Below are 25,978 nucleotides of genomic sequence, written 5' to 3' on the forward strand. Positions count from 1 at the left end.
TTATGGTATGATCGGGGTACCCTTACGAGTATCGGGATGCCCATAATTTTGATGGGCTTGGTTTCATAGCACGATACAATTTTATATTTGGAAACTAGATGCATGAAGTCGAGAGTAATATCAGATAGGACTTGGGAGCCTTCGTGGAGGTACGTTACCAGCTCTCTACCTGCAGAGAACGAAAACATCCGTGGGATTAGACGAGTGATTGTCCCGCCGCTTCGTGCGAGACTGCTTCCACTGTGTGGAGTTGCTGCTCTCCTGTCAGTTCATGGTATCTTCCCGCTATTGCAGCTCGTGGAGGTTGGTTATAGGAACTGACCGAGAAAGAGAATGCCGTACGTTGCATCCTTAACTTCATTACACTTCTCGGTCGATCCTTGACATAAGGCCTATCCCGATCGAATTGGTTAGAGAAAGACGCATTCTCCAACTCTTAGGATCGAGGGCTTCCTACCTTCTTGACGATGATTCCCCCTAAGCTATGACAAACGAAAACAAGGGACCGTTTGGCTATCTAGGATGGTGTCATTATGAGTTCATAGCATGCCATGGACGAATAGAGGAGATATCATACCTTATCCTGCCTCAGGCCGGACAACTGTTGCAGTAGATTCTCAGCAATAGTTCGTATGTCCTGATGAGCCGTGAAATCCCCAAACCTGGCGCGGTAGCCATAGGTCATGATTCTTGCATTGGGCAACTCCTTTGGAAGCAGGTCTTTTAGCCACATAACGCCAGTTCTCTTATGGGTCCATGTGTCAAACGCATGCCCATTGAGCCCATGAACGGCGACAACACTGTCGAGAATATCAGTGACAAGCCCGGTTGTAGTTAGCAAGTGTGAGGAACCGCCAGCTTACTCAAAGACAGCATCCTTTGGCTCGTGGAGAATGCTTATCCCCCAGGACGAATGCTTCTCGCTCTCACTCCCCATCGCGAATAACCTCGCAGCGCCCGTCGCAACAGTCAACCAACTAGTTAGTTCGCTAAACGTGAAAGAGTTGATGGGTACACAGTCAGGAGGAGATGTCTCTGTTTTAAAAATAGTTATGAGCGCTGGCAGACCGCTTCGCAAGGGTCTGCATCTTTCCACCCTCCTTGTATCTCCATGCAGCGACCAGACAGGTTGCCCGGGATATTTTTTTGGCCTTGGGGCCACCTGAGACGGGCAGACTGGGACTTCTGGCACATTTCCGGGCAATCCTGTTGGCCTTTCATGTCAACCATCCGCATCCTCGGGGGCGAATTGGCGGATTCAGACCAGGGCGAGGCGCTTAGCTGCATAGAAGTTCACACAGCAGAAGGCGCCCAGGGCTTCCCTCTCGGCTCACGAAGTCGCTAGTCGACATGATAATGGATGTTAGACAACCGGGCAGAAGCATCCCCGAAGCAGGCGGAACAGCTGACTGGGTAACCGCTGGCGAGTGAGTCAAGTCGTGACGCTGATGGCTCTTAGGCCGATTTTAAAAGGGGGGCGGTGGTGAGTTCACAAATTGGCGCCGCTGTCTTTGGCTATTAACTAGTTAACCAGTTAACTAACTTGTTTCAAGTGTGGACAACTCCTAGAAGAAGGATGCAAGACAGTATCAATGTCTCTACTAGAGTCATATTTCAGTTAGACACTAGCTAATTGAACACTTGGTACATAGCAATCACGAAACAGTCGACTGCTTGCAATCAAAGAATCCTACAAGACGCTTTTCAACACCATCACTGGCTGGCTAGCCAGTTGGACGTCAGGGGTAAACTGAAAGAATCATAGCATCAATCTCCAGATTTGGAGTCAAAAAGGAAGATACAAGTCTAAAAACACGCCGCCCTCTCATAACCCGCCAACTGAGTGCCTGTCTATCACATTACAAGCTTCAAATAAAATAAAACAGAGGAGTAAGGAGTGGGAAGGGAGTAATTAAAAAAGGAACGACGGTGAGAAACCGGGCAGGATGGCAAGGGCAGAAATAGAGAAATCGTCATGATACTAAGAGAAAAAGGGTAGGGTGAAGCCGTTCTGTGTGCAAGTATCGTTATGCATAAAGTAAGTCGTAAAACATTTAACATTAAATATAAATATCAATAGACGTTGAGTTATTTTTTTCATTCCCCTGGGTTCAATAGCCAGAGAGACGGGTCTATCATTGGCTCGGGAAACGTCCGGGTATTTTCAATGTCTTTGAAGATGCGTGGTAGAAAAACATCGAGAGTCGGATTAGCGGTCTTTATCTCAGTTCGATTAAAAGATCTGAGGATAGATTCAATAGGGTCTAGGATTCTGGAGTCCGGGCTGCCTGTTCGGATGACTCGAGCCAGGTATGCACAAGCAGTATATATAGCTAGCAGATATCAGTCAGTACATCTATTACCTATCACGCTATCCGATGCTGCAATGGATACTCACATAAAAAGATAAAGGGGTTAAAATGCTTGATGTTATGGAGTAAATTTCCTTCAAGCATTACCCCTGAAAGTGTTATGATTTCCATCGCTGAGTTCTGGCACCTCAGTTGCCAGGATTCAATCAGGGCTACTGGCAGCCGGGCTGGTACGGCTGCGGTGATGGCTGTCTGATAAAGTGAAATTGCGGCAGCATGTCTAGCGGCGTTTAAGAAAGAAACAGTGGGATCTGCAAGCAGAGTGAACTGAGTGAGGTCACCAAGACAGGCTTCTACCCTGTTTATAGTAGCGTCAAGCGCCTGGTGGCTGGACCAGAACTGGTGTCGATTCTGGTCATCTAGTTCAAAGCTGTCTGCATCCCGAGCATGTTTAAGGGTCTTAGCCCATGTCGTAACAATGATGATGGTAGCCATATATGGGGTCATGGGGGATAGATCAGGGGACTGTAAGAGATGGCTTAGGGTGAAAGTTTGTTGGGGGGGAAGTATGTCTGAGCTTTGGTGAATATATCTTGGAAGACGAGTAGAGATCTAATGATAATAATCAGTGGGAGTTCTTTATATCAAGAACAGAATTCGCCTCACCTCACGCTCCGAAAAGGCCAGGGAGCCTCCAAAGGATATATTGATCAGGCAGTCAAAGACATAGGTAGCCCAGAATGTGAGTCTCTTCTCTTCCAGCTCTACCTCGTCTTCTTCCGGCGCACAGACTCGATCAAGCTTTTGCAAGCCCAGCAGCTGGACCAGCCGGGTACATCTGGCATGTGAGATCCACGCCCGTGGTAGGTATGACCGTCTGAACTCGTACAGGGCTATTAGCAGCGAGGCCTGTAGAGTTTCGATCTTGAAGAACTGGCTTCCAGGCCCGCCCATGTCTGATAGCTCAAGTTCTCTTCGTGCGCGGTGGTAGCAAGCTTCCTCGAGGGAAGGATTGCCCGACACCAAAGCCCCATGGGTGCAAATGGCATAGTAGATACTGCTCTTCCACGGCTCTGACTGAATCACCATAGGATTAGCTAGGTGCCGCCATTGATCCAGCATTGGGAAGAGGTGACTGTGTGATTGAAAGAATGCTTCTTGGCTGCAGTTGATTGTTTTCTTGTAAGCATAACAAGCCCGATCTCAGTGGAAGGAAAGGTAAGCTTACAGTTTTAGCATGTTTTGCGGTGAAAGTATACGATCTTCGTAATTTGAGTGAGGAATGGAAAAAGACGAGGATGTAGATGAGCCAGATGAAGGCTGTGTGACGGGAGGAAGCCCAGCAAAGGTATCCAAAGCCCATTCGGGCTGCGGGGATTCCATGTCAATTGGCAGTGCCATGTAAGAAGATGGGCTGAGGGGAATGGGGCTCTGGATGGTATTGGTAGGCCAACTGGTATAAGGGTAAGTGCCTGGGGTAGCAAGGGGGTCTTCAGTAATGGCCCAGCATGCTTGGTTTGCCAGCTGGGCTTCTGCTCTTCCTGCTCAGTTGGAGAACGAGCACCGGTCAGTAGACAGATTCTCAGATGGAAAGCTGGTATAATTCACATACTGAGACGGTCGTTCATCATCTGAAGCTGCTGTGTGAGGTCGGAAGTTCCGGCATCTGAGCTCGACGGAGTTGTATAGACACACGACTGCGACTGTCCGGCGCATCTCGAGCATGGCTGCTGTCCATCACAGCGAATCTTGCGTTCCCGGCAAGTGCGGCAAGCAATGTGTCTTGGGCGTTTGGACATTGTGTGTAGCTGTATGAGTATCCGGTCTGAGTATCCGGTCTTTGGGTCAGAGAATAGGAGAGACTCCCGAAGCTGTGTGTGTGCGTGTGTGATCGATCCGAACCAACGTCGTGTGCTCCAGCTTGAATATATATATATATATATACACCTTGATAAGGGGAGGGTGCAAAAAAGAGAGTGATAGACTTGATATAGTACTTTATGGCGCATTGCAGAGAGCTCGTGCCTTCATATATGTACTTATATCCCACCCTCTCACCCCCTAAGCCCCCCTAAAGGAGATCCGTGAGAGGCTGGCATGGGTATGAGACCTTTTGACAGCCCCACTCAACACTCCCAAGCAAATCTGCATCCTTTCCCGCTTGCTGGGAATTTGGAATTTGCGTCTCCTTTTTTTTTTTTTTTTTTTTTTTTTTTTTTTTTGCAATCCTCGTCCAGCTTTGTCCAGCTCTCGAGACAGAGCCAGAGACAGAGGGCGCCAAAAGTCTGACAAGAAAATGAATAACTGTGAGAGTACCCCTGCACCATGTGCTATTTTATTTTCAAATTGAAAAAGAAAAGGGCCTTCCTCTGCTTCAATTTGACTTCTTTTTTTTTTTTTTTTTTTTTTTTTTTTTTTTGCATCTTGGTGGTCAAAGTATCCTGAGCGTGTAAGTGTATCCCGGCCAGTGGTCACAGTCAGATATTGGCCGGCCTCTCCTCCCCCTCATGCGGGCCAAGTTGAGCGCTGGGTCGGGGAAGTGGAAAAGGATGCCAGCCCTCTGCTCCACTGCAGCGCTTCCAGAGAGAAAAGAAGGGGAGAGAGAGCCAGGGTTTCGATGTTCAAGACCAATCACTATGGTCCAAGGCTGGTCTCACACTTGCATCTCGCATCCACTCGTCTTCAGTGCTGCTCTGTATGGAGCCAAGCGGGATTAAACATTATTCCTTCAAGAAGGCAACGTCTTAGCCATCGGCCAGGAATCAAGCTCGTCCGCATGAAGGCCATTAATAAGTTTAAAACTCGACGTGTGCGTGAGCCCATCATGCCTGACGTCGTTACTTACGACAGGCAGAAGAAGCAAAGCGAAAAAAAGGACAGAAGATTGAGAAAAAGCAACGAAGAGGAAGAGGGCTGGATGTTGGTCAACAGTTAGTTAGTTAACCATTATCTCGATCGTCTTATAACTAGGCATCAGTGAGCAGGCCTGCAGATAACCCCGATATCCCCAGACTCGATGCTGATAAGTTGACTTAACACGCTAAGCAGTTACTTAGGAGTTGACAATTGTCTGCTTGACGCCGGAGAGGAAGCCCACGGCCTCCCCCACGGCCGCGGGAGGAGAGTGCTAGTAAACCCGTCCGTCCGTCAGCTGCAGTGATGAAGTCAAACATTCTGGTCGTGTGGGAGAGAGGAGGCTCATCCTTCTTCACTCGCCTGGGGCTCTTCCTGTTTCATCCTCTTCAAATGAGTGACCAAGGGGAGCAGAGAGGCTGTGGTACCATCAGCCGTGGTTGGTCGAGTACTCTGCAGCCCAGCTGACGGATGCTGATCGTTGATCCCGAGGGCAGAACCGGCCATATCACCGCGGGTGGAACGCCCCTTTCCCACAGCCTTCTGCCAGATGTTCCAGATGGACTGTCGAAGCCCGCCAGGTGTGACAAATTACTCAGATATTCCCACTAATTAGTTAGCCTGTTGCGATGGTATCTTGCGCCCTCTTCTTGAGAAGCCTCTCTGCCCCGGGGTGGTAGACATCTATACGAGGAGTGATCGTATTGTTGCTTATTCCACCTGTGACTGTTACCAGGGCCACGTTGAAGTAGGGTTGACAGTCTTGTCCGCTCTCAGTTACATACCTGCATGTACAGCGTCGGTATATTCTCCAGACGCATCCGGGTCAAACAGGGGGAGAATATTTCCTTGCCCTTCTGTGCATCCAGTCCGACGAACATCCCCTATTTTGGCTACAGATCAATGCTTCTAATCAGTTGTCCGGCGTGGCGTCATCTAACTATCAGCAAGCCTAGGCTGCTCGCAGACAGCCGACGTCGCCGTGGTTATCTGGCTGCTGGCTGATTCTATAGCTATGCAAGAAGATGCACAGGCTGTACACCAAGAGACCACAGCCCCTGGAAAGCCGAGTGATACTGGTAACTAACTATTTAAGAACACCGGCCCTGGAAAGCTAGTTACCACGGCGTGGACTTCGTATGCCATCCTCTAGACAGTCCCTATCCGATTGTTTTAGCTGCTGCCATGTGCTATGGAGAATGGACTATGCATAGCCGCCCTTGTGCCACACTCCCCATCCTCCGCCGCTGGAACAGCGGGATACCAATGGGATATACGATTCGGCATTCGGAAGAGCGGATAGTTGACGGGAGAGCAGAAGGGCACCTCGCCAATCCCCCTTTTCTTCTGTTCCCCATCTAATACGCATAAGTCTGTGATTATCATCTGCTTACCCTCATGAAGGTGTCAATCGTCTCTACCAAAGGCATCATAACTTCTCTTGAGGCGTGGGGTTTGTAGGATCAAAACGTGGCCGGCGATCATCACTCTGTAGGTGCGACTATCTCCAAAGACGGTTGTTGGAGAAATCGTCGAAGAAAAAGAAACAAGCTGGCTGAGAGCAAAAAGAGGCCAAGGAGACGTAACTGACTCTCTCTCAGTCAAAAAAAAAAAAGTATTTTTGCGGATGCCAGGATGCCCTCTTCCCTGCCATCTTTCCTTGCAGGAATTCGACGATACCATGCAGACGAGACAGGGAGCCAAAACTCTTGAAAACGGGCAAATTTATGCACCAGAATCATGCTGTACTAAATGCCTTGAATATTTTCTGTCTGTGCAGCTAGAAACACGAGTCAGCTACATGATGTCAGGTTTTGTAAAAGTAGAGAGCTTTCCTTGCCTGCTAAGGGATGCTCTGACATCGGTTCTAACTTCGCCCCTTGACCCGGCCAGTTCTGCATGACAAAAGAGCAGAACTGGACACGGAGACCCTCGGGATGACGACATTGAAGATGACAGTGCGAAGTAATTTCAACGCGGGGGTTATCCAGCTACCAAGCTCGTTGTCATGGTGGCAGACGAAGTAAGTGAGATATCTCTTCGGAGAGAAAGGGGAATCTAGATACATAACTAGGCATAGTAACTAAACTAGTCCTCGGATGCATCTCCACGATCCCGTCATCCCGCAACATGTTAGCCGGTTTGGAACGACAACCAGATAGATTATTCTAGCGAAGTCTCTGTTATTGATTGATAGATCCAAACTTCCTGCGGCTTATCTATGAATATACGGGTCAATATAACTACTTGGCTCCTAGGGAGGAACCAAGAAGCATCCTTAGCTGTATGATGACTTCTTTTCTCAACTCGGAGAGAGTCAATTCTATACCAGTATCCATCATCTTTGACTACTTGTCTATTAGCGGGCCATTACTCCGATTTCTAGCTTATTCAAATATATATCTGTCTTGATGCTCTTGTCTATAGATTTTTGTCTTCCTTCGCCCTTGAGCCACCACCAAACAACCCCCCGGCCAGGCTGTGATATAGTTCTGTGGCTATTTAACCTACCTCAGAGCATTACAGGCATCCAGACAACCTCAATTCCATAATATTCGTATCTCCTAGGTACATAGGGTCAGCATTATATGCCAAACCTCATCGCTCGGATTCAGAAGCGGTGTGCGTCACCCCCAGAAGGCATTTGGGGATATTTATACCGACACAGCTGCACGAACTCGAGAATAGCCGCACTATCAACGGCCGTAGAGACCTCATCGCGGGGCCAGCAATCCTGGTTTGCCATCTTCGCGGCTCTAGGTTGAATGTAGATATATGCGACACTGCCATGTTGTCGTCGGCAAATAATTCCCTTCACCTGCTCATATTTATAGTACATGACCGCCCAAGCCTCGACAGTTAAGTAATAATAGATCTTGATTGCGTGTTTCAAACGGGTCCTGTTTATCTATTTACCCCATCTTCCAGCCTCACCTTCTTCTAACCTCTCATCGTCTCCTGGACAGTTTGAATTCGCTGTATGATAATGACAGCTTGGAGCTGTAACATTTCCCCGACTCAGCTCAACTTACCAGTACGACCTCGAGAAGCAATGACACAAGAAGAAGGCTATGAATTTACTACCTTCAGAGGGTCTGACGCCGGCGTAGTAGCTTCCAAGACGAAACGAGCGCCCCTGACGAGCAACCAAGTGCTGATCTCCATCACTCACTCTGGCTTGTGTGGAACGGACCAACATTATCGAAAGGCCGGCTGTGTACTTGGACATGAAGGCATAGGCGTTGTCCAGGCTCTGGGGCCAGATGTGAGAACCCTGAGGATGTAGGTCCTACCCGCCGCTGGCTAGAGAGAGAAGAAACTTGCTAACAACAGTCTGATATTGGTCTGGCTAGCGGACAGCGGGTTGGCTGGGGTTATGTTCACGGCAGTAAGTCATTCACCCTTTTCTCTAGACTGGTTATTGGAGAACAATCAACTCGGCCCCGAAATCCCGCTGAAGTTTCTAATTATACATAACTACATACTCAACCCTACAGCTTTCAACAAGGCATATGAATGGAATTTGCAAGCGCAGCTTTGACTGACATTACGTCTTACTGCCTAGCATGTTACAAGTGTCGGCAATGCCTTGAAGGCTACGACCAGTTCTGTTCGGCACGCCAAGTATACGGGGTGACAAATCTTGACCAAGGGTCCATGGGATATGCAGCTATATGGCCCGAATCCTCCCTTTATGCAATACCCGACAAGCTCTCCTCGCTCGACGCCGCACCCATGATGTGTGCTGGAGCAAGCATATTCGGCATCTACGAACAATGCGGCATCAAACCCAACGATAGAGTTGGGATTATAGGGTTAGGGGGCCTTGGCCACATGGCACTGATATTCGGAGCCAAGCTGGGCTTGGAAACCGTCGTCTTTACGCATAGTGTTGCAAAACAAGTTGACGCTATTGTCATGGGTGCAACAGAATTCATCCCCCTTGAAGACCTGCCACGCATTATCTCTGCTCGGCGGAAACGCCGGGACAGTGATAGTGGTATTGATGACCAGGAAAGGAATAGCATAGATGATGGAAGCGAAGGCGACGCTGGGAACATCCGACCGCTTGACCACTTGATAGTCACCACTACAGAGAATGTAGATTGGCCTACCTTTTTTGAACTCATGGCTCCACGTGGTACAGTGCATATGCTAGCCGGGAACATAAAGGACAATCTTGTTGTGCCCTCTGCGGCGTTGATCGACTCCGGGCTACGGGTGTTCGGTAGCCTTGTTGCCCCGAGAAGCGTCATGATTCGAATGTTGGACTTTGCTGCCAGAAGTCGGGTGAAACCAATAGTGCAGAAATTCCCCCTCACCGCAGACGGGGTTAATACTGCATTCCAGAAACTGGATGAGGGGACCATTCGATACCGCGGAGTGCTGGAAACCCCGAGGGACTGTTTATACAAGGTTTCACAATAGCCCTTTTTTTTCCTCTTACCTTACGAGTAACCGCACGATCGGCCAGTCCAACGTTGGGTTTCAAGTTTTTATTCTCTCGTTTGGAGGTTGGAGTTACATTTTCTTTGTTCTTGTGTTTCGGAATTAGTTGCACGTATCTGCATAAATTCCCTGATAACGACAGGTTTATTGCTTCAACATCCCTATCCGCAAAAATCCGAAAGCGATCATTACCATGAGGCTATACATATATGTAGCCTATCATTCCTCTTGAACGCCGTCTGTACGTTCGTCTAAAAGCTCCTTTTAGTCACAGATTGAGCAAGGGTGGCATAGTACAAGTACCCAGTGTCTTATGAAAGCTTCTGGCTGAGACGAAAGGGATGCTCATGCAGGCCCGTTTGGTAATGATATAAGAACGACATGATTATCCGATCCTGTACCCCTCTGCAAAAACATAGCCACGTTCTCCCTAGTAAGGTAGAACGAAATCGGGCGAGTAAAGGATTGCTCTCCCAGCGTCATCTCCTGCATAAGTAGATGTAAATCTGCCAATGATGTCATGGCCAAAAAGCACTAAAAATGATACACTTTTCTCATTGGTCAGTAAAATGTTAAGGTTCGATTTATACATGCAGATCCTTCTTTTTTTGAACAAGCGCGGCTTTAGTTTTTTGCAAAAGTCTTGTGGGGCTGGTCCAACCTTAACCTTATATATCTGAAACTCTAATAAAAAACTTTCTGCCAATCCATAACACGAGCAGCCATGTGATGTCAACAGCTTGCTCGCATAGCAAAAAGGCGAAGCAACGCCAGTTCTCTCCAGGCTCGAACGGAGAGTTAGTTACACAGAAAGTTGAAACTCTTCCTGTGTCTGGTTTGGCCGCTTCATCCTCAATATGGAAGCTTGCTCTGCTCTGTGTGAGGATAGGAGTCGATGCAGCTCACGGCAGGAATCAGTATTCAGGTTTGCTGCAATCTTGACATAGATAACTACAATTTCATTTCTTCAAGTAGCATTTTATCATCTGCTACGGCATGTCCTGGCAAACGGTGCTCAATCTGACGTTACTGCCAAGGTACGCATCGACCCAAGGATATACCTACTTAGATGACCACCAAGACTAACATCGACCACGATGCATACCGTGCGGGCAAAGGCCAATCCAATGTGATAATCAATATCAAATCGACAGTGCATCTCGTTTCAGAAGTGATGAGGAGACTTACTCCGCCACGTGGGTCCAAACTGTTCCCTGTTGCCATGTTTCCTTCGTGCCAGCGAGTGGAAGTATAAATCAAAAAAGCGGGAGGGACAACGATGGAGGAAAAAGAAAATAACAGGCACCTTTCATCCTTCAGAAGGCTAAAGGAGCGCCAAATTCTGAGAGAAAAAGCGGCTGTAATCCACATTTAATCAGTAAGATGGAGGGTGTATACATGCATATGGATTGGTAGAGATCAGTTTAATAACACTGTCGTTATATGAGTATACAGCAATGGAGTAGTTATATTGTTACTATATAAAGATTGTATCAAAATCAACATATCTAGATAGATCTTGTCTTTATTTGAGATATGGACTACTAGTTAGAACTCTAGAAGCACCCTAGATTGTGCCACCAACCACGGAACATTTAGACCAGGCTCAGACTCCCACAAAGTCCTTATCTTTGATGGGAGAAAAGAACAAAAATAAAAGAAAAGAAAAGAAAGAAAGGGAGAAAGGGGAAAAAAAAGAAAACGAAAAGGAAGACTATCGAAGACTTCGATTCAGGGGTGTATCCCTTCCCGCAAGGATATTACTTCAGCGATGCCACCAATCAGGCTCTGCCCGGAGCATGATATAGAAGGCTGAAACATCGCCCAGACCACGCAGTAGAGTGAGGAGTGAGAGCTTCCCCTCGGACTGGCAGTTATAGAGCCGCTGCATAGCCAATCTTATAAATTCAAGGACAGGCATCAGGGATCGGGTAGAGGCACAGCTGAAGGAAAAGATTAATTTAATCAGCTTTGCAGCTTCTTCCTTCTCGTTATTTCACTGTCAAGTTCTCCGTATCTCGGTGACTTGGTAATTTGGGGGCCAGCCAAATCCACGTTTCTTGTCTATCGTATTCAACCCATGTCTGCCATGCGTCGCTCTAATTTCAAACCACGTTTTTTCCCTTTCTTTTTGGCCGGATAACGATGAAAGGATGCGCTTGATCAATAGTTGTTGTAGAAGAGCTGGAAATCTTTGGTTATTACCAAACAGGAGAGGAATGAGTCTCTCCAGATTTTGTGGCGTTCCCAAGAGACTAAGGAGAGGACGGCAATATGATAGGTCTTGAGAAACCTCCTTGATGTGAGATGGTTAGTTACAAATGTCTCACAAGCTGTGTGATGCTGCTAGTCAACCTGTTACTCTGACTCTCGCTGGAGATGAAATTGGTCGAAGTGCGAGTTGTTCCTCACGGCTGGCCATCAACGTCAGCATCCCTCGTAAGTGATATATTCATTATATTGCAAGCAGTAGACCAAGTCCCCCTGCTGCAGTGTTCTATAGAAATATCTACGATGGCATTCGGACATATTACCCACCAGCAATTCCATCGACTAGCAGCTATCCCCATGACAGCACCAGGCTGCTGTACATGTAATTAGCAACAACTGTCTGGCTAAAGCGCTAGCAGTGGATAAATACTCGGGCATTTCCTTGGGACACGGGAAGCCAGGAAGCTCTCCAGGATTGCGGTCAGTTGCTGTTAGCTATTCAAATCGAACATCGCCATCTGGACGATCTATACTGAGAAGTTAGCGACATCTCCAGCCATACCCATGCGTCAGCAGTCAGTCAATGTCTGCTGCATGATGGCCTTTCCCTACCTCCAGCCCGCGCTGTACATGAAGGTTCGTAATCCCCTTTTCTTGTTTGACTCTTGTCATTTCCAATATGGTTACATTCTCGGTTGTGTCTCGTAATTCAGCTCGACTGCTCGATGACCGGCAAGCGAACTAACTAACTGGTGGCCTTCAGATCCACGTCGGTGAGGTATGTTCAGGTTGTACCCTCAGTCAGCCATCTCCCTTAGAAGAGAGACATTGGTTCTCCCCAGCTGTTGCTACAATGAGCCCCGCGTCTATCAAACATCCAAGTCTCAAATCCTGATGGGATCGCACAAGGGCTGTGCTGCCCACCACCCGTCGATCCAGCGCTAGCTAGTTAGTTATCTAGATGCTGGCACTGCGACTGGACTAGATGTCTTCCTTCCCCAGGGAATCGGGCCCAGCTAACGCGGCATGACGGTGGCTAGCATACACCCCAGGGATTCATCAAATCGGTCGATGAATTCAAGCCGTATATCGATGCCACTATTACCTTCGGCAGCGACTGGCTCTCGTCCGACTCTCTCGACATGCTGCCACGTATGAATATGATCGGCCTTGCGCAGTGAGTGCTCCTCCATCAACTAGTTGGTGGCTATATTAACTAGTTAGTTATCGATATCACGATTGATATTAAACTAACTACCCGCGGTTCTATTTTTAATCCCTTTCCGGGGGTTTCTATTTCTAGCTAACCTTTTCGACCCAGAAACCATGATGGCATCCCCTTTGCATTCCGGTTCGACGGTATAGTAGCCATCTCTCGGGACGCGGTAACTCCTACGACGAGTGCATGCACTGTAGCGCCCAAGACTGCCCCATTTGGCTACTCGAGTAAGCACTACGCCCCCTTATTGCGCGCTGGCGGTCTCTAAATACACGCTTTGGCTCGCCATATTTCGGTCCTTTATATAGCTAACCTTCCGTCTAGCCACTAACCACTCCTTTTCCAGTGGCCACGAGTCTTTTCAAGATATGCTAAAATATTCTTATGTTGGCCACAGCAGATACACCGTCACCGGAAATGGCATTCTGGTCGAATGCTTCGTGTCCAGGCTGACGCATGTTTGCTGAATCAGGACAAAACAGGAGAAAACGAGGAAGTGTGTGAGAGAGAAAACGGCTGGCTGTTCGAAACCCGTTTATCTATGCATTGCATTTATGATATTTGCATCTGTCGGATGGGTTTTTTGTTTTTGGATTCGCTTATTTATTTTATTTTATTTTTTCCTTCGAGAGGCACAGGAGTTCTCAATGGGGAAATATATCGGATTCATTTATTTTGTCAAGTCTGGGGTGTCATTTAAAAGACCGCATTTTAGGCAATTTTTCTCGCTGCTTGGCCGTCTAGATTGGACGATAGGACTGATACTGATCATAGACGTTGATATACCACGTACTGAAGTATCTCCAAGTATCACTTGCGGGCCGAAGTAAGTACATGATTCTGCTGATGGATGGTGCGCTATACCACAGGCATGTCAAGCTTATGTTGCATAAAGCCGAGATTTTGGAATATGGATGTAGACAAAAGCATTTCCCCGCAGTAAATGCAAGCTCCTGGTAAAGCAGTCACCCGCATACCCAGAAGAGGAAGATAATATGCCTGACAAGGAGGGAAAAGCACAGATGGGACAAAATGAGCTCGCTTAGACCATTGATGTAGAAACATTGCCGTTAATATGTATGCATTATATGCACCAGGCATATCAGGTGCATCAACTGTGCCAGCAGAACAGACCGGGTACGTCAATCTTCACTCTGACTTCTCTGACGTTTGCAATCAGCCGGGAGATGTATATGGAGGAGGGAGCCCCCACTCCAAACAGACAACATGCCCTTGCGAGAGAGGTACGTCTAACCATGGCAGGACATATGGATTACCTCTTTACCGAGCTGTTCAGCTGTCTGCATGATGAATCCCATCCTTATGCTAAATCCTGCTAACAAAAAATGGACACGGACCCCCTTAGTTATGCGGCGGAAATGCAGCGGGAACGCAGCGGGAAGTGGAACACAGCGGGAAGTGGGAGCCGTGGGGCTATATCTGGTAACCCCTTATGGGGATACGCACTTCAAGATTTGGGCAGCTGAAAATGATGGGCATCGCTTCAATGAGGTGCACGGGATATCCCAGGGCTAGATGGCTGCCAACTGTCCCTCTGGCTCCCTTGTCCTTTCCGGACTGCCGGGCTTTGTAGGCTAGTCTCAAAGAGTTCCCCATCCGGTTACGTGGGATGGGTCTACATACACACCTAGGAAGACTCCCTTAACCTCCCCGGCCAAGGTCTGGGTGGTGGTGCCCCAACATTGGGAAGAAGAAACGGCCCAAGGACCATCCCATTATATCCATGTCATAGCTATTCGAGTTCTTGACGCAGAGTAGAGGGTACGAGATAAGCTGCGAGCCGCCGAGAGAGCTCTACAGCATAAATAGGTTGTCAATGTGGTGTTTCCACCGGGATATGTGGCCCCAAGCTTCATGGGACCCAAAGAATCTTGCCAACAGAGGCGACGACCGTCCCAGTTCACGATATAGTTACCCACCGTAAGAATAGGTTGCATGAATTGCAACCCGGGGCAGGTGCTGATCCGTTTAGTTACCCGAGCGATGGCATCGCTGATAAGAGATAACTGCCAGTTGACCAGTCAGCCCTAGAACGTGCATAACGGGCGGGTGTTGTACGTTATCTCACGATTAAGGGCGATCGAAGTGGGCGCTATATTGCTTGTGCAGCTCATCTGCCAATCGCGGCCCTCAGCCAGGCTGGGGAACGCATTTTCATTCCACGGACATCTGGAGTATATCCCTAAGCCTGCAGCTGGAATGTTCCTGCAACGAATCGGAAAAGAGAGTTGATACACTCCGTTCCTCTTTTGCCCCTCCAGAGTATTTACCGTGTAGGCGCAGGGAGGAGATAGACAGCTGCACACCAGAGGTGACAAGTCCTGGGGATGATGGTGACTCCCTGGCACAGAGGAGGCGATAACCCATGCCGGCATCATATATCTGGCCTATTACCACCAACCCACGCGACTGGTCTTCTCTCATGATAAGAGATAATTGATAATATCTGCAACAACGGCGGCAAGCATCCAGGATGCGTCTATACATATCCAGACACGACAACTACCCCCAAACTGTCCCCAAAGCAAGCAGGGGTAGGAATATCAGATTTCCGAATGGAGATATGCACATAAGCACCAAGAAGCGTGACGGCCGAGTTATGCACGTCCTGTAGCTGTGTGATGAGGGAAACCCCTGTATTGGTATCCAACATCCAACTGCGCAGGGGGATAGGCAGGCTTTCAGTTTATCGGATAGAAATCATGAAATCCCCGATCCCATGCGCACTTTACCGACAGAGAGGAAGACGACATTTTTCTCACCTATCCGCGTCAAGAGCGCTGAAAGAGTTTTGGCCATCTGATCCGTGGTCTTCGCGGCTCCCATATATTGCTCCCCTAAAACAAGTGCATGGTGTAGGCAAAAGGCTCGCTTGTGGGCCCCAATATCATCCGCTACGTCCGTACCATTTTGGTAGCAGCAGGAGTATTTGGCGAACCAACCGAGATGTTAAGATAGGCGGCAAGAGCCAATAAGAGCCAAATGGGGATCATATATCTGCGTAAATGGTGTGAATATTGCCATCTATAACTGACTGGAGGAGAGTGTTCGAGCTGGTGGAATCTAGGAATTTTTCATTGATTCATGAATGTAGATGCATCGATATTTCCAAGCCCGATATCGTATTTTCGTAGATAGTCGGTGACTCAGGAGTAATATGATTGTAGAACTGTGGCTAATTCCACAGGCCTCGCCCCGCTGCGATCATTCCAGCCAAAACACCAGCTCCAATAATTGATCCATCAGTTGCCTCTCGCAAAAGAACACTCTTCCCGCCATCCTGCGGCCCAGCTCGAATAACCAGCCGGTCAATATATCCTTGACATAGCACCTTGAAGTTGGGGTAATGCTGAATGATGCTCCCCGTATATGCCACAACCAGCTCCTCGGGGCCTCGCTGCCAGTTCACAGACGATCTTGATGTCGGCAGAAGAAGGGGATTCTGGCACGGAGAAGTGGCGGAATGCAGCTTGCCCAGCGAGGTGCATCTCTGAGGGCGCTCGAGACGTATTTCATGGTTGCATGCCAGTAAGGCAACCGAAGCTGCCGCGATCAAGGCGGCCGAGCGGGTTTGAACAGCAGAAGCAGTGACTCGCAGAACACAGGCTGATGCCGGAGTCCAGAGCCATGAGTTCTTCGCTGGTGAAGCAAGCTTTCGGCTGAGTCTGGCGGCTAGTTCGCTGTCTGATCGAGAGGTAGCGATGACATCTGAGACAAAGTCGATCGTGAGGGCGTAGGGTTTCGTAAGGGTGCAAGGGAGGACAGCGGAGGGGTAGGACATAACTGTGGTATAGTAGTCGTAAACGATGATACGGATGAGTTCTCCAATATATCTACCACCAGTCATGTATTCGAATGGCTGGAAGCCCGGCCGGACTGAGCAAGCGCTCAATTGATCATCCCATGCTGTGCTGATTGACAACTCCTTCAAGGGGCCCTCGGTCCCCTGGAGCGTCCACTCGGTGCTGATAACAGCCTCCGTTGCTTTAGGGCAATATGAATGTATCTGACGGGCCTTTGTCTGGTGCAGGTCCTTCAGCTTCATGGGGATAGTAGCATTGCAGCCAGTGCCAACAACGATTCCCATAGCCACCCTAGTGTTTGGCAGGGATTTTACTGCGTATGCGAGTGAGACCAGAGTTGCAACTGTGTCGTTGGCTATGGCTATAATGTTGAGGTCTGGCAGGGCGTATGTTTTGCGTCGTTTGGTCTGAGACTGTCGTTGAGCCTGATTGGGCTGGTAAGAATGGCGCTCATAGCCATCCAGGACAGCTCTTCGGAGGTTGAGGTTTGATTTGATGGCAAATCCCTTGCCAATCGGCATCAGCGTTGCTTCATCTAGCGACTCTTGTCTATATCATGTAGCAATCCCTTCTGTCAGTCCAAGTTCTATACGGCGTAGTTTTGTGGTAGTCCCTACCGTATAGGCAGGCTGAATGAGATGCCAGTCTCTATCTCCCGAGGAAGAGACTGACCAGCTGAATCATGGGAAGTGAGCTCATCAGCAACGACTTCAGCTATACAGCTCCCGATCCAGCCAAAAAGAGCTTCCTCATTATCCTCCTTCAGGCGCTCTTCAATCCTCCAGGCCTTCTCGATCGTCCTCCGCACCCTTCGACCCGGTACCGACCTGAAGGCACTTTGATCACTTCGACCACTGGGAGAATGGCGACTAGCTGGCGAGCAACCTAGCAGCTCGATAAAAGCAACTCTTAGGTTGGTCATCCCGACATCGACGGCAAGGTAAACGCCCATTTCTCTACCGCTGGGCAGGCGAGTGACCGGAGTAGGGAAGAAATGTCCATCTCCCGTCAACGCAAGGGTTCGGTAGACATTCGACAGGCGGTAGGAGAGCTCATAGAGCGTGGCATCCGTGATAGTTAGTGGGCGGAGGAAACTATCAATTGTTCGGCAGTAATGCTCGTCGTCGTCTGAAGACGAGAGAACCGACATGGCCGTACAAATCATAAAAGAGTCTCAGTCAGTTATTTAAGGGCTGAAAAGAAGAAGACCTGATAGATATATTTCAGTAAATCTGCATCCATCGAAGAAACGAAGAATCGTCTTCGTTGGCCATAAATAACAGAACGAACCGGTTGGTGAACCCAGGGTCTCACGCCCAATACAACTCCATCACCCCCTAACCAGCGCATCTCCGCCATTTTACTCACTGTTGCGTCTTCTGTTCTTCTGCTTCTTCGTCTGCTTCTCCCTATCGTTGCGCAAGTGGTATGATGTTACCGTGACTCCTGGCGTTTTGCTCTATGACTTGCAGGAGGATGAAGCAGCAGCCCAAAAAAAGCAAAGAGCAAAAATCAACCCCTTGGCTGTTACGGAGTACCGGTCCATGTTACATTTCAGCAAGCTCGACGTTGCAGGGACAGCGAGGGAGAGAGAGTAAAATAGACTATTCCATTCGTTCTTGGTGTCTCCAGGCTACAGTTCGCCAGTGGGAAGCTGTAAGGGCAGTGTCCAGTGATGTCGCCATGTCTCAGATTGCCCGTAAAGGAGACTGGGTGGGTGTTCTGATATTGGAGATGCTGATGGGAGGACAGCAGTCAAGATACCAGAATGGCGCATAAAAGGCCTGGAAAATACCAATTGCTTGAGATCTTCTGCCGTTATAGTTCCATATCGAAGATCTAGACGTCACCAGGGCTGTCCCTTGTCTGGTTGATAGCCACCATGAACCGGACTATCACCAGGAAGATTCCTCAGGGGATACCAACCGCCAGGCATCCGGTGTGCGGTGTGTAGCAGTAGTAGTAGCATCGGCAACGTCGTTATTATGGAGGCGATACCGGAGGTCATGGAGCATTCTTCAGAGCAAATATCCATTGGATATATATCCATTCCATGCCGATATATATTAGCTATGCGCGTGTGTATCCACTCGGGCGAATGCTCGGCTTCCCTGCTAGACGGGAGTTACGGTGCCTTTCTTCGTCTTCTTTGCCTTCTTTTTCAGCTGGCTGATCGCTGGCTCTGCTGTTGCAGCTCTCTTTTTTCTCTTCAAGCTAGGCTTTGCTGCCCGCTCTGGCGCTGGTGCCTTGTAGGGGATGTTATCCGGTGGCAAGGATCTGGGCTGAATACACGGATCAGTTAAAACCATGGTAACTACCTCGCAGGCTTCTTCTCAGTAGGGAGCGAGGGTGAGATGGTCGAAGATCTCGTACACACGAGATGCATCTTCCGGGCAAGGGGCAGGCTGGGGACGTACATTCGGTGTTTGGGTGTCTGTCTCTCCAGCAGACAGACCTGCCAGCGTCGACGGGCCACGGATGCTGTCGAGTCTGCTTTGGCTGCATTTCCCTGGGTATCTGCAGTCCTGAAAACAGCCTGGGGATGGGCTGATGCCCATTTGCTGTCTGGCGCGCCTCTGCCAGACGGTCATGGCCTCCCATCCGGCATAGTCGAAGGAGGATTTGCAGGCAGCCCCCAGGCTACTCTCGCCCTTCACCTGCCTCTCGCGGCGCCCCCGGTGCTTGCGGCCCTGTGCAAGGCCGTAGCAGAAGTAGTGCCCGTCGGACAGGCATCGGTTCGTCACCGCAAGGGCATAGTGTGTATGGCACTTGTGGCATCTCCAAGTCCATCGCCGCGGGTTATCGGGCCGTGGGGGCAGAACGACTGCTGGCACAGCCGGTTTATTCTCTTTCTCGCTGTCATTCCGGTCGTCTTCTATATCCTTCTCTTGCTCGTTGTCTTTCTTGATGTCGTCGTCCTCCCCGTCTGTCTTGGGCCCCGTGTCCACGTCCTGCTTTATATCGACAGATGACGAGCTCGAAGTCTCTTCTGTTGACGAACTGTCGATAGACGCGAGTTCAGGCTCGCTAGGCGAAAATACCGACTCTTTAACAGAGTCGATATTGAGAGATACAGAAATATCTTCTTCTGTAGACATGGTTTTGGCCAGCGGTCTTTGGAGTGCAGCTATACAACCAATATCAATATCAATGACTACAAGACGGGCTTGACTGGGTTACAACTCACAGTATCAGTATCAAGATGAGATAACGAAGCTGAGCAAAGGGAGTAAGTATTCATCGACTAGATTTTAAAGCCGGAGAGGGAGAGCGTATTTCACCTGCTGTATACTCGGATCAAACGAGATGTCCAAGCTGTTACTTGTATTTATACACAAGTCAGGAGACATAACTACGGCCTGCGATCTAGCTGTCCATGCTAGATAATGGCTGTAAATAGTTGCTGTAAGCTGCTGTCTTGCAGATATTGATAAAGAGGCATTCACTGTATTGATTCTATTGTTTGAGAGGACAAAGTAGCTCACAGCAAAGCCCCTTTCATTTGAACGCACTCGACATTGATATTCAATGTTCAAAGAGCAACTCAGCAAATACCCTCTACTGTTGCTTTATATCTTATTGACTGTACAAGGCCACTCCTTGATAGCGCATTAGCTGTTCTATTGTTATGCAAGCCAACATCTAATAGAAGAGCCCAGAGATATCTAGCCAAATGCCGGGCGCGAGGAATGAAAATAGAGAGAATAGAAAGAAGTAAATTATTATTGTATCTCGATAAGTAAATTTGCTACAGTCAAGCCAAAACTCTAGAGAAACCCTCGTTCCATACCATAGCTAAGTCGAGATCAACACAAGGTAGTCAGGAGAAAGGGGTAAGAAAAGGGCGTTATCCACGGGGTATAGTTAGCAATAAACAGTCGTCTAGAGGCATCCCTTGTCGTCCATGATAAGTGTCATTAAGTCGTCCATATCAGCCGCCAAACGCCAGCCCAAGAAGGAAAATCAGAGTAGTAAATCGGCTGGATCAGGCATCTCGCTTCCCCCGTTTGCGTGCAATCAGGTTCTCCAAGTTGTCAAGGTGGCCTAGTAGTCCCTTGCGGCCTGCGTTGGCAACCAACCAAGCCTCCATATTCTCTCGCACCAGTCTCATGGAGTTGACAACGGGGAAGGTAGGCTGCTTGTCTCCATCTCCACCACCGGGTGAAGCCGTCTCGCGGGCATTGTGTTCAATCTCCACCCACTTTGGGCTCAAAGGGTTAAGCAACAGGTCAAACACATCCGACCAAATCTCGCGCTCCCAGTATCGTTTCAACGATTCCTTGATTCTGTACGTCTTTTGGGCTCCTACACCTCGCTCGTTTCCAAGGCTGGGGGACCCAGGACCGTTGCTAGTTCTTTCGGTCACTTGGGACACTTCCATGTACTTTCCAAACAGCATAACGTAAATAGTCCCCGCCAGACCATATAGATCGGCCTGGTAGGTCCATGGTCGACACTCGCGCATCTCAACACACTCGTGCTGGCCCACCTTCCAGTCCGCAATGAATTGAACCTCCGGCTTGAAAACACGCATATCAATCGCCCGTCCAAAGTCTATCAGTGTCAGCCCTCTATCCTTCCAACCATAAAGCCCAGACGGGGAGTACCCAGTGCTTCCATCTTCAGGGCGGGAGCCTTCGTCGTCACCTAGCAGGGAGCCGCTTCGAGGGGTGGGAATTGTAGTTGCAGAAGTTGGTCCAGGCAGCCGGACCAGACAGTTATCGGGTTTTAGATCCCCGTGGAGGATTCCACAGGAGTGGAGGGCTTCAACCGTCCGGAACAATTCTGCTGCAAAGAACATAATCACGACCTCCTCCAGGCCTTGATCTGAGTGTGCCACTGGGCCAGCAGATTCTGTTTTGATGTTAATGAGATCCAGCAAAGTGCCTTGGTTTAAGTAGTCTTCCACCAGAATAGACTCATCCTTGAACATATGTATTTCATGGCATTGAACAATGCTATCCTTGGCGCGTTGGTAGTGGGTTGAATTCTCGATTCGGTTCCTGGCAGTCGCAAGCATATAGAATTCCCAAGGTGATGGCGGGTCAGATTCAATCTTCAGCGCTTCGAGAGACTTGCGCTCCAAGTCCCTGAGAACTGAGCCGTTTCCACCGGCCCAATGAGAGCTTTTAGCAGGAGGGAAATTCTCTTGTTCAGAGTCTGAGAATGTATCAGGAGAGTCGATGCTTTCGGCAAGGTACACAGGAGCAAACCCTCCTTCCCCAAGTTCTCGCTTCACAGCATAGCTTCTTGCTGCCCCCGAAAGGCAGATAATTGGCGGTATGGTAAACTGCCTCTCACTTCCATGTGCTTTTGGTGGCTTTGCCAGGGCTTTCAGGTATTTCTTGATCTCAGTTCCGTTGCCACCGATTTGAGAAGTGTGGTCATTGTAGCCTGGATAGACGCGCAACGGAGGCTGAAGCCCTTTCAAAATCCTGTCCCGTATGGCAGTTTCAATCGGATTGCACCGGACATCCTCTATGATCACACGAGGTTGAATCAGGCCACCTCGCTTGAACATGCTCCGAGGCGACTTGAGCTTCCCAGCCATCTTACTAGGTGATTCGTCCCCAAGCATGTCGAATTCCGCGTCGTCTTGACCTTCTAGGATCAGATCATCGATCTCTGGAATAGCTGGAGTTGATGCTGAAAAAAGAGGCTTGGAATTCTTGGAGGGGGTCTTCGAGCTCATGTAGTGCTTGTTTTTGAATATCGTCGAGGCGAGCGAGGTTTCGGTGTGCTCAACAATTGGTGTCATAAAAGGAAGTCGATTTTGAGCGACTGCAAAGGCGTCTCTGTAGGGGCCCCGAGGAGGATTGTAGTCCTCTGGTGGCACAAGGATGAAATTTTCTGCCTGGTGAACGATGCGATCACCTTGCCGAGGAGTAGGCATTGTTCCTAGTCCATCAGAGTTCTCAGCGTCCTCTCCATCTCTTGGTGTTATTGTTCCAGGCCCTGGGACATGTTCTTCAGGGGAGAATTCGGTCCATGCACTGGCACTAGTGATATCCTGCTCTGTTTGGTCCCTTAGTCCGTCTGCTCCTATAATAGCTCTACTTGCTTTAAAGGTATCTGTCTTATCATCTCCAAAATCACTGTCTGGGGCAGAAATAACCCCTGTAGTAGTGCTTTCCCCTGTACTAGCACAGTCATCATCTTCATAGTCACTTCCATAAACACTGTCTAGATCTTTGGCAAGCTGAAGCTCAGACTTTAGTGGCTGATTGAATATGCCATATATTTCATCTGTAGCCTCTTTGGTATGGAATGTCATTGTAGGCTCAGTAGAGCCTCTTTTCTTAATCCTTGGTCCAGTGGGCGAATCAAGATTAGTTTTGACTATAATGATACTATATATTAGTAAATTTTTATAATATATAAGCGGTTTTAAGAAGCAACTTACCTATCTGTGTTTCCCCTTTGATTTCTTTCACCTTTTTTTTCTTCCCTTGTGCTAGCTTGGGATCTCGACCAGCCTCATCATAGATTTGAAGCTTTTCTCGCATGACCATAGATAAATGTTTATCTGGGCCATAGTCATTTCCATTTATATGTGGGTCTCTCCCTGTGACTTCATTTTGAGGTATCTCCCTTAGTGGCTTTTTCCTTTGTTTAGACCAATCTTTACTCATCCAGCCACGACGAATTGCTCTAAGCTCATCAAGGCTCATTTCAACTGCTGGATTATGAGGATCAGGGTATATGGCCTCAAGGTTAACAACAACACGTTCAATTTTTCCAGTTCGGGGGTCGACTCGTTCTTTATTATTTCGTGAAACGTTAATAGTTTGCATTGGCTTTGAACTATGGTGTGTATTTGACATCTGAGTTTATAAACAAAGAATTCCGTAAAGGAAGTTTATGCCAGATATTAGTCCTATGATCGTAAATATATATACCATATATCAAAAGGGCAAAAAGGAAAATCAAACACTGGGCTTACCTCGTCTTTAAACACAGTCATCTTCTGGGTAGCTGCGGGCTTCTTCCCAGCTTTCAGAGTCTGCCCAGCCCACGGAGTTGGCTCAATGGTATTCTCTTTTTTGCGATCTTTTAATGACCCAATGCTGTCCCACCCTCTTGTTCCGGGACTAGAGCCCGATTTTGCAGCTTCAGCTCCTCCATCTGCATCGGAGAAGATGGCCATCTTGGGTTTACCGCTGCGGGACCTGCTCGTTGAGGTGCCGCCGCCAAGCCCGCTTCTCGGGGGTTCAGCGTGAGGATCCTGACTTGCTGCAGAGGATGCAAAGGGGTCAAACTTAGCAGCTAATGCTGGCCGTACTCTGGGAAGAGCGGGGGAAGAAGGACCATCAGAGTCGCTTGGTCTCTGTTCTGCTCGTTTCTGGAATTCTCCAAATTTCCTAAAAAGCCGTTCAATCGGCCTAGCTTCCTTTTCAATCCCCATTTTGTATACTTCTTCAGCTTGTGCTATCCTTCCATCCCGCTCTAGCCATGAAGCAAATTCTTCGTAAAATAGCGCCAGCTGCGCACCGACACCGTGCCTCGCCAAAAACGCAAACGTCTCCCTTGGAGAATCCGAGAAAAGTTGTATATAATGTAGCCAGAGCCGTAAATATCTTGGGTCGTTCTTGTAATGTGTTGAGCTTAGAAATGCATTGGTTGCGCGTTCTAGAAGTGGGAGCAGTCCCGATTGCGAGGTTGCTTGCGCAGAAGGATATGTATCCAGTGTCCACTTCACATATCGGTCGTAAATATCGAGAGGGTCATCTGATTCTGCAATAGACTCCAGCTCAGCTTCATATTCCCGTCGAACCGCATCGTTCAACGTCCTCGTCTCGTCTAACTCTGAGGAGCATGAGCTCTGGTCCAAGGGTCGAGGAGAAAACACTGCCGCCAGCGCTTTTGCAGACCTCCCGCTGGGCAGTGATTGAATGTTTTCTTTCTGATTCTCGATAAGATCGAAATCGATACGGTCGTCGGAGGGCCGCGCCATCGTGGTAGGCGCCGTTCTTGAACGGTCAACAGATGTAAACAAGGAGAATCAGTCAACCAAAAGAATCGTGGACAGTTACTCAGTCGCCACCAATGAGCATTCCAGCCACGGCGTATCGCTCCTCAAGCTCCTTATCCTCTGGCAGGCCACTTGATCGATGAGTTGATGTTTTCCTCTCGAGACCAAACGTTGACGTCGCATCTTGGTCGACGTTGGCCGGGGAACCTGTCACGTGATAGCAACAATCTGACAGTCCTGTTGCGTCGCAACGCCGAAGCCGAGAAGAAACTTGCAGAGATAAGCAAAAAAAGATGCTAAAGAAAGATTTAGGCAATAGGAGAGTGCTCTTTGCAGCTGGTGATACCCCGTGAGGCTGAATGCCTGGAAAAGCTCCTTAACGATGCCAGCTATCCGGTCAACGCGCCGGAACCAAGAAACGAAGACCGAGTCCACAGCCACTGATGGCGCTCCAGAGACAGCTATTTCAGAAAGAAAACGAGGTCTCAGTGTAACTGAGGCTTCTGTAGCAAAGCGAGCAAAGAAGTCCAGCTCCAATAGTATCACAAAACAGCCCAATATAGAGCCGAAAAGGGACAATCATTCTGGGGACAAAGATACCTCAGAAGCAGACAAACCGACTGGAAGTGCTTTGGAGAGCAGGGAACGTGAGAGCGTACAAAAGATCAAACCTGAAGAAGGTAAAGACGAGGAAGAGGAAGTGAGAAAGCCAAGTTCGCCGCAATATACAGCTGCAGGGAAACGGAAAAAGAAGGAAGATCAATCTGCAGAGATGAGCCCTCTAGCTCCCCGCGCTTCTGGACTACGAATGTATGTGGGAGCTCATGTAAGCGCAGCAAAAGGTGTGTTGTATTCTCTTGGATCTGGAGATATGCGTCAGGTGCTATTGTTTCTTAAGCTAAGCTTGTATATATCCTAGGGGTCCAAAACGCTATTCCAAACAGCATTCATATTGGGTAAACATATCATTGCATTTCCCGCAACATTTAGTGTACGAAATGCCTGTTAATCGTAGCTGACCATTCTTCCAGGGGAAATGCATTCGCACTATTTTTAAAGTCCCAGAGAAAATGGGATAACCCTCCTCTCCAAGATGAGCACAGAGATTTGTTCAAGAAAGCATGTGTGGAAAACAACT

General features: G+C 48.6%; 7 protein-coding genes across 7 annotated transcripts; 3 read left to right on the top strand and 4 right to left on the bottom strand.

Annotated features, from left to right (window-relative positions):
• Positions 1-1,479: 1,479 nt before the first annotated feature.
• Positions 1,480-4,111, bottom strand: TERG_02755 (uncharacterized protein; the record flags this gene model as incomplete). The annotated part of the gene is made up of 5 exons (XM_003235651.2): positions 1,480-2,333; positions 2,399-2,924; positions 2,979-3,474; positions 3,541-3,853; positions 3,925-4,111. 5 exons carry the CDS (start codon positions 4,109-4,111, stop codon positions 2,098-2,100), a joined length of 1,758 nt encoding a protein of 585 aa, XP_003235699.1. The 3' UTR covers positions 1,480-2,097.
• A 4,106-nt stretch (positions 4,112-8,217) lies between these two features.
• Positions 8,218-9,593, top strand: TERG_02757 (uncharacterized protein; the record flags this gene model as incomplete). The annotated part of the gene is made up of 3 exons (XM_003235653.1): positions 8,218-8,447; positions 8,519-8,553; positions 8,731-9,593. The coding sequence occupies 3 exons, from the start codon at positions 8,218-8,220 to the stop codon at positions 9,591-9,593; spliced, it is 1,128 nt and encodes a 375-aa protein (XP_003235701.1).
• A 2,829-nt stretch (positions 9,594-12,422) lies between these two features.
• Positions 12,423-13,511, top strand: TERG_02758 (uncharacterized protein; the record flags this gene model as incomplete). The annotated part of the gene is made up of 5 exons (XM_047747961.1): positions 12,423-12,461; positions 12,589-12,603; positions 12,866-13,002; positions 13,147-13,271; positions 13,369-13,511. The coding sequence occupies 5 exons, from the start codon at positions 12,423-12,425 to the stop codon at positions 13,509-13,511; spliced, it is 459 nt and encodes a 152-aa protein (XP_047603932.1).
• A 2,175-nt stretch (positions 13,512-15,686) lies between these two features.
• TERG_11892 (uncharacterized protein) lies at positions 15,687-16,040 on the top strand (the record flags this gene model as incomplete). Its single annotated transcript, XM_047750934.1, has 1 exon — positions 15,687-16,040. One exon carries the CDS (start codon positions 15,687-15,689, stop codon positions 16,038-16,040), a length of 354 nt encoding a protein of 117 aa, XP_047605731.1.
• A 200-nt stretch (positions 16,041-16,240) lies between these two features.
• Positions 16,241-18,033, bottom strand: TERG_02759 (uncharacterized protein; the record flags this gene model as incomplete). Its single annotated transcript, XM_003235655.2, has 2 exons — positions 16,241-17,417; positions 17,486-18,033. 2 exons carry the CDS (start codon positions 18,031-18,033, stop codon positions 16,241-16,243), a joined length of 1,725 nt encoding a protein of 574 aa, XP_003235703.2.
• A 949-nt stretch (positions 18,034-18,982) lies between these two features.
• Positions 18,983-19,966, bottom strand: TERG_02760 (uncharacterized protein; the record flags this gene model as incomplete). Its single annotated transcript, XM_003235656.1, has 2 exons — positions 18,983-19,150; positions 19,286-19,966. 2 exons carry the CDS (start codon positions 19,964-19,966, stop codon positions 18,983-18,985), a joined length of 849 nt encoding a protein of 282 aa, XP_003235704.1.
• An 887-nt stretch (positions 19,967-20,853) lies between these two features.
• On the bottom strand, positions 20,854-24,822 carry TERG_02761 (BUB protein kinase; the record flags this gene model as incomplete). The annotated part of the gene is made up of 3 exons (XM_003235657.1): positions 20,854-23,207; positions 23,272-23,692; positions 23,812-24,822. 3 exons carry the CDS (start codon positions 24,820-24,822, stop codon positions 20,854-20,856), a joined length of 3,786 nt encoding a protein of 1,261 aa, XP_003235705.1.
• Between the last annotated feature and the right edge of the window lie 1,156 nt (positions 24,823-25,978).

The sequence above is a fragment of the Trichophyton rubrum genome, assembly GCF_000151425.1.
Source record: "Trichophyton rubrum CBS 118892 genomic scaffold supercont2.3, whole genome shotgun sequence".
Taxonomy (NCBI): Eukaryota; Fungi; Ascomycota; class Eurotiomycetes; order Onygenales; family Arthrodermataceae; genus Trichophyton; species Trichophyton rubrum.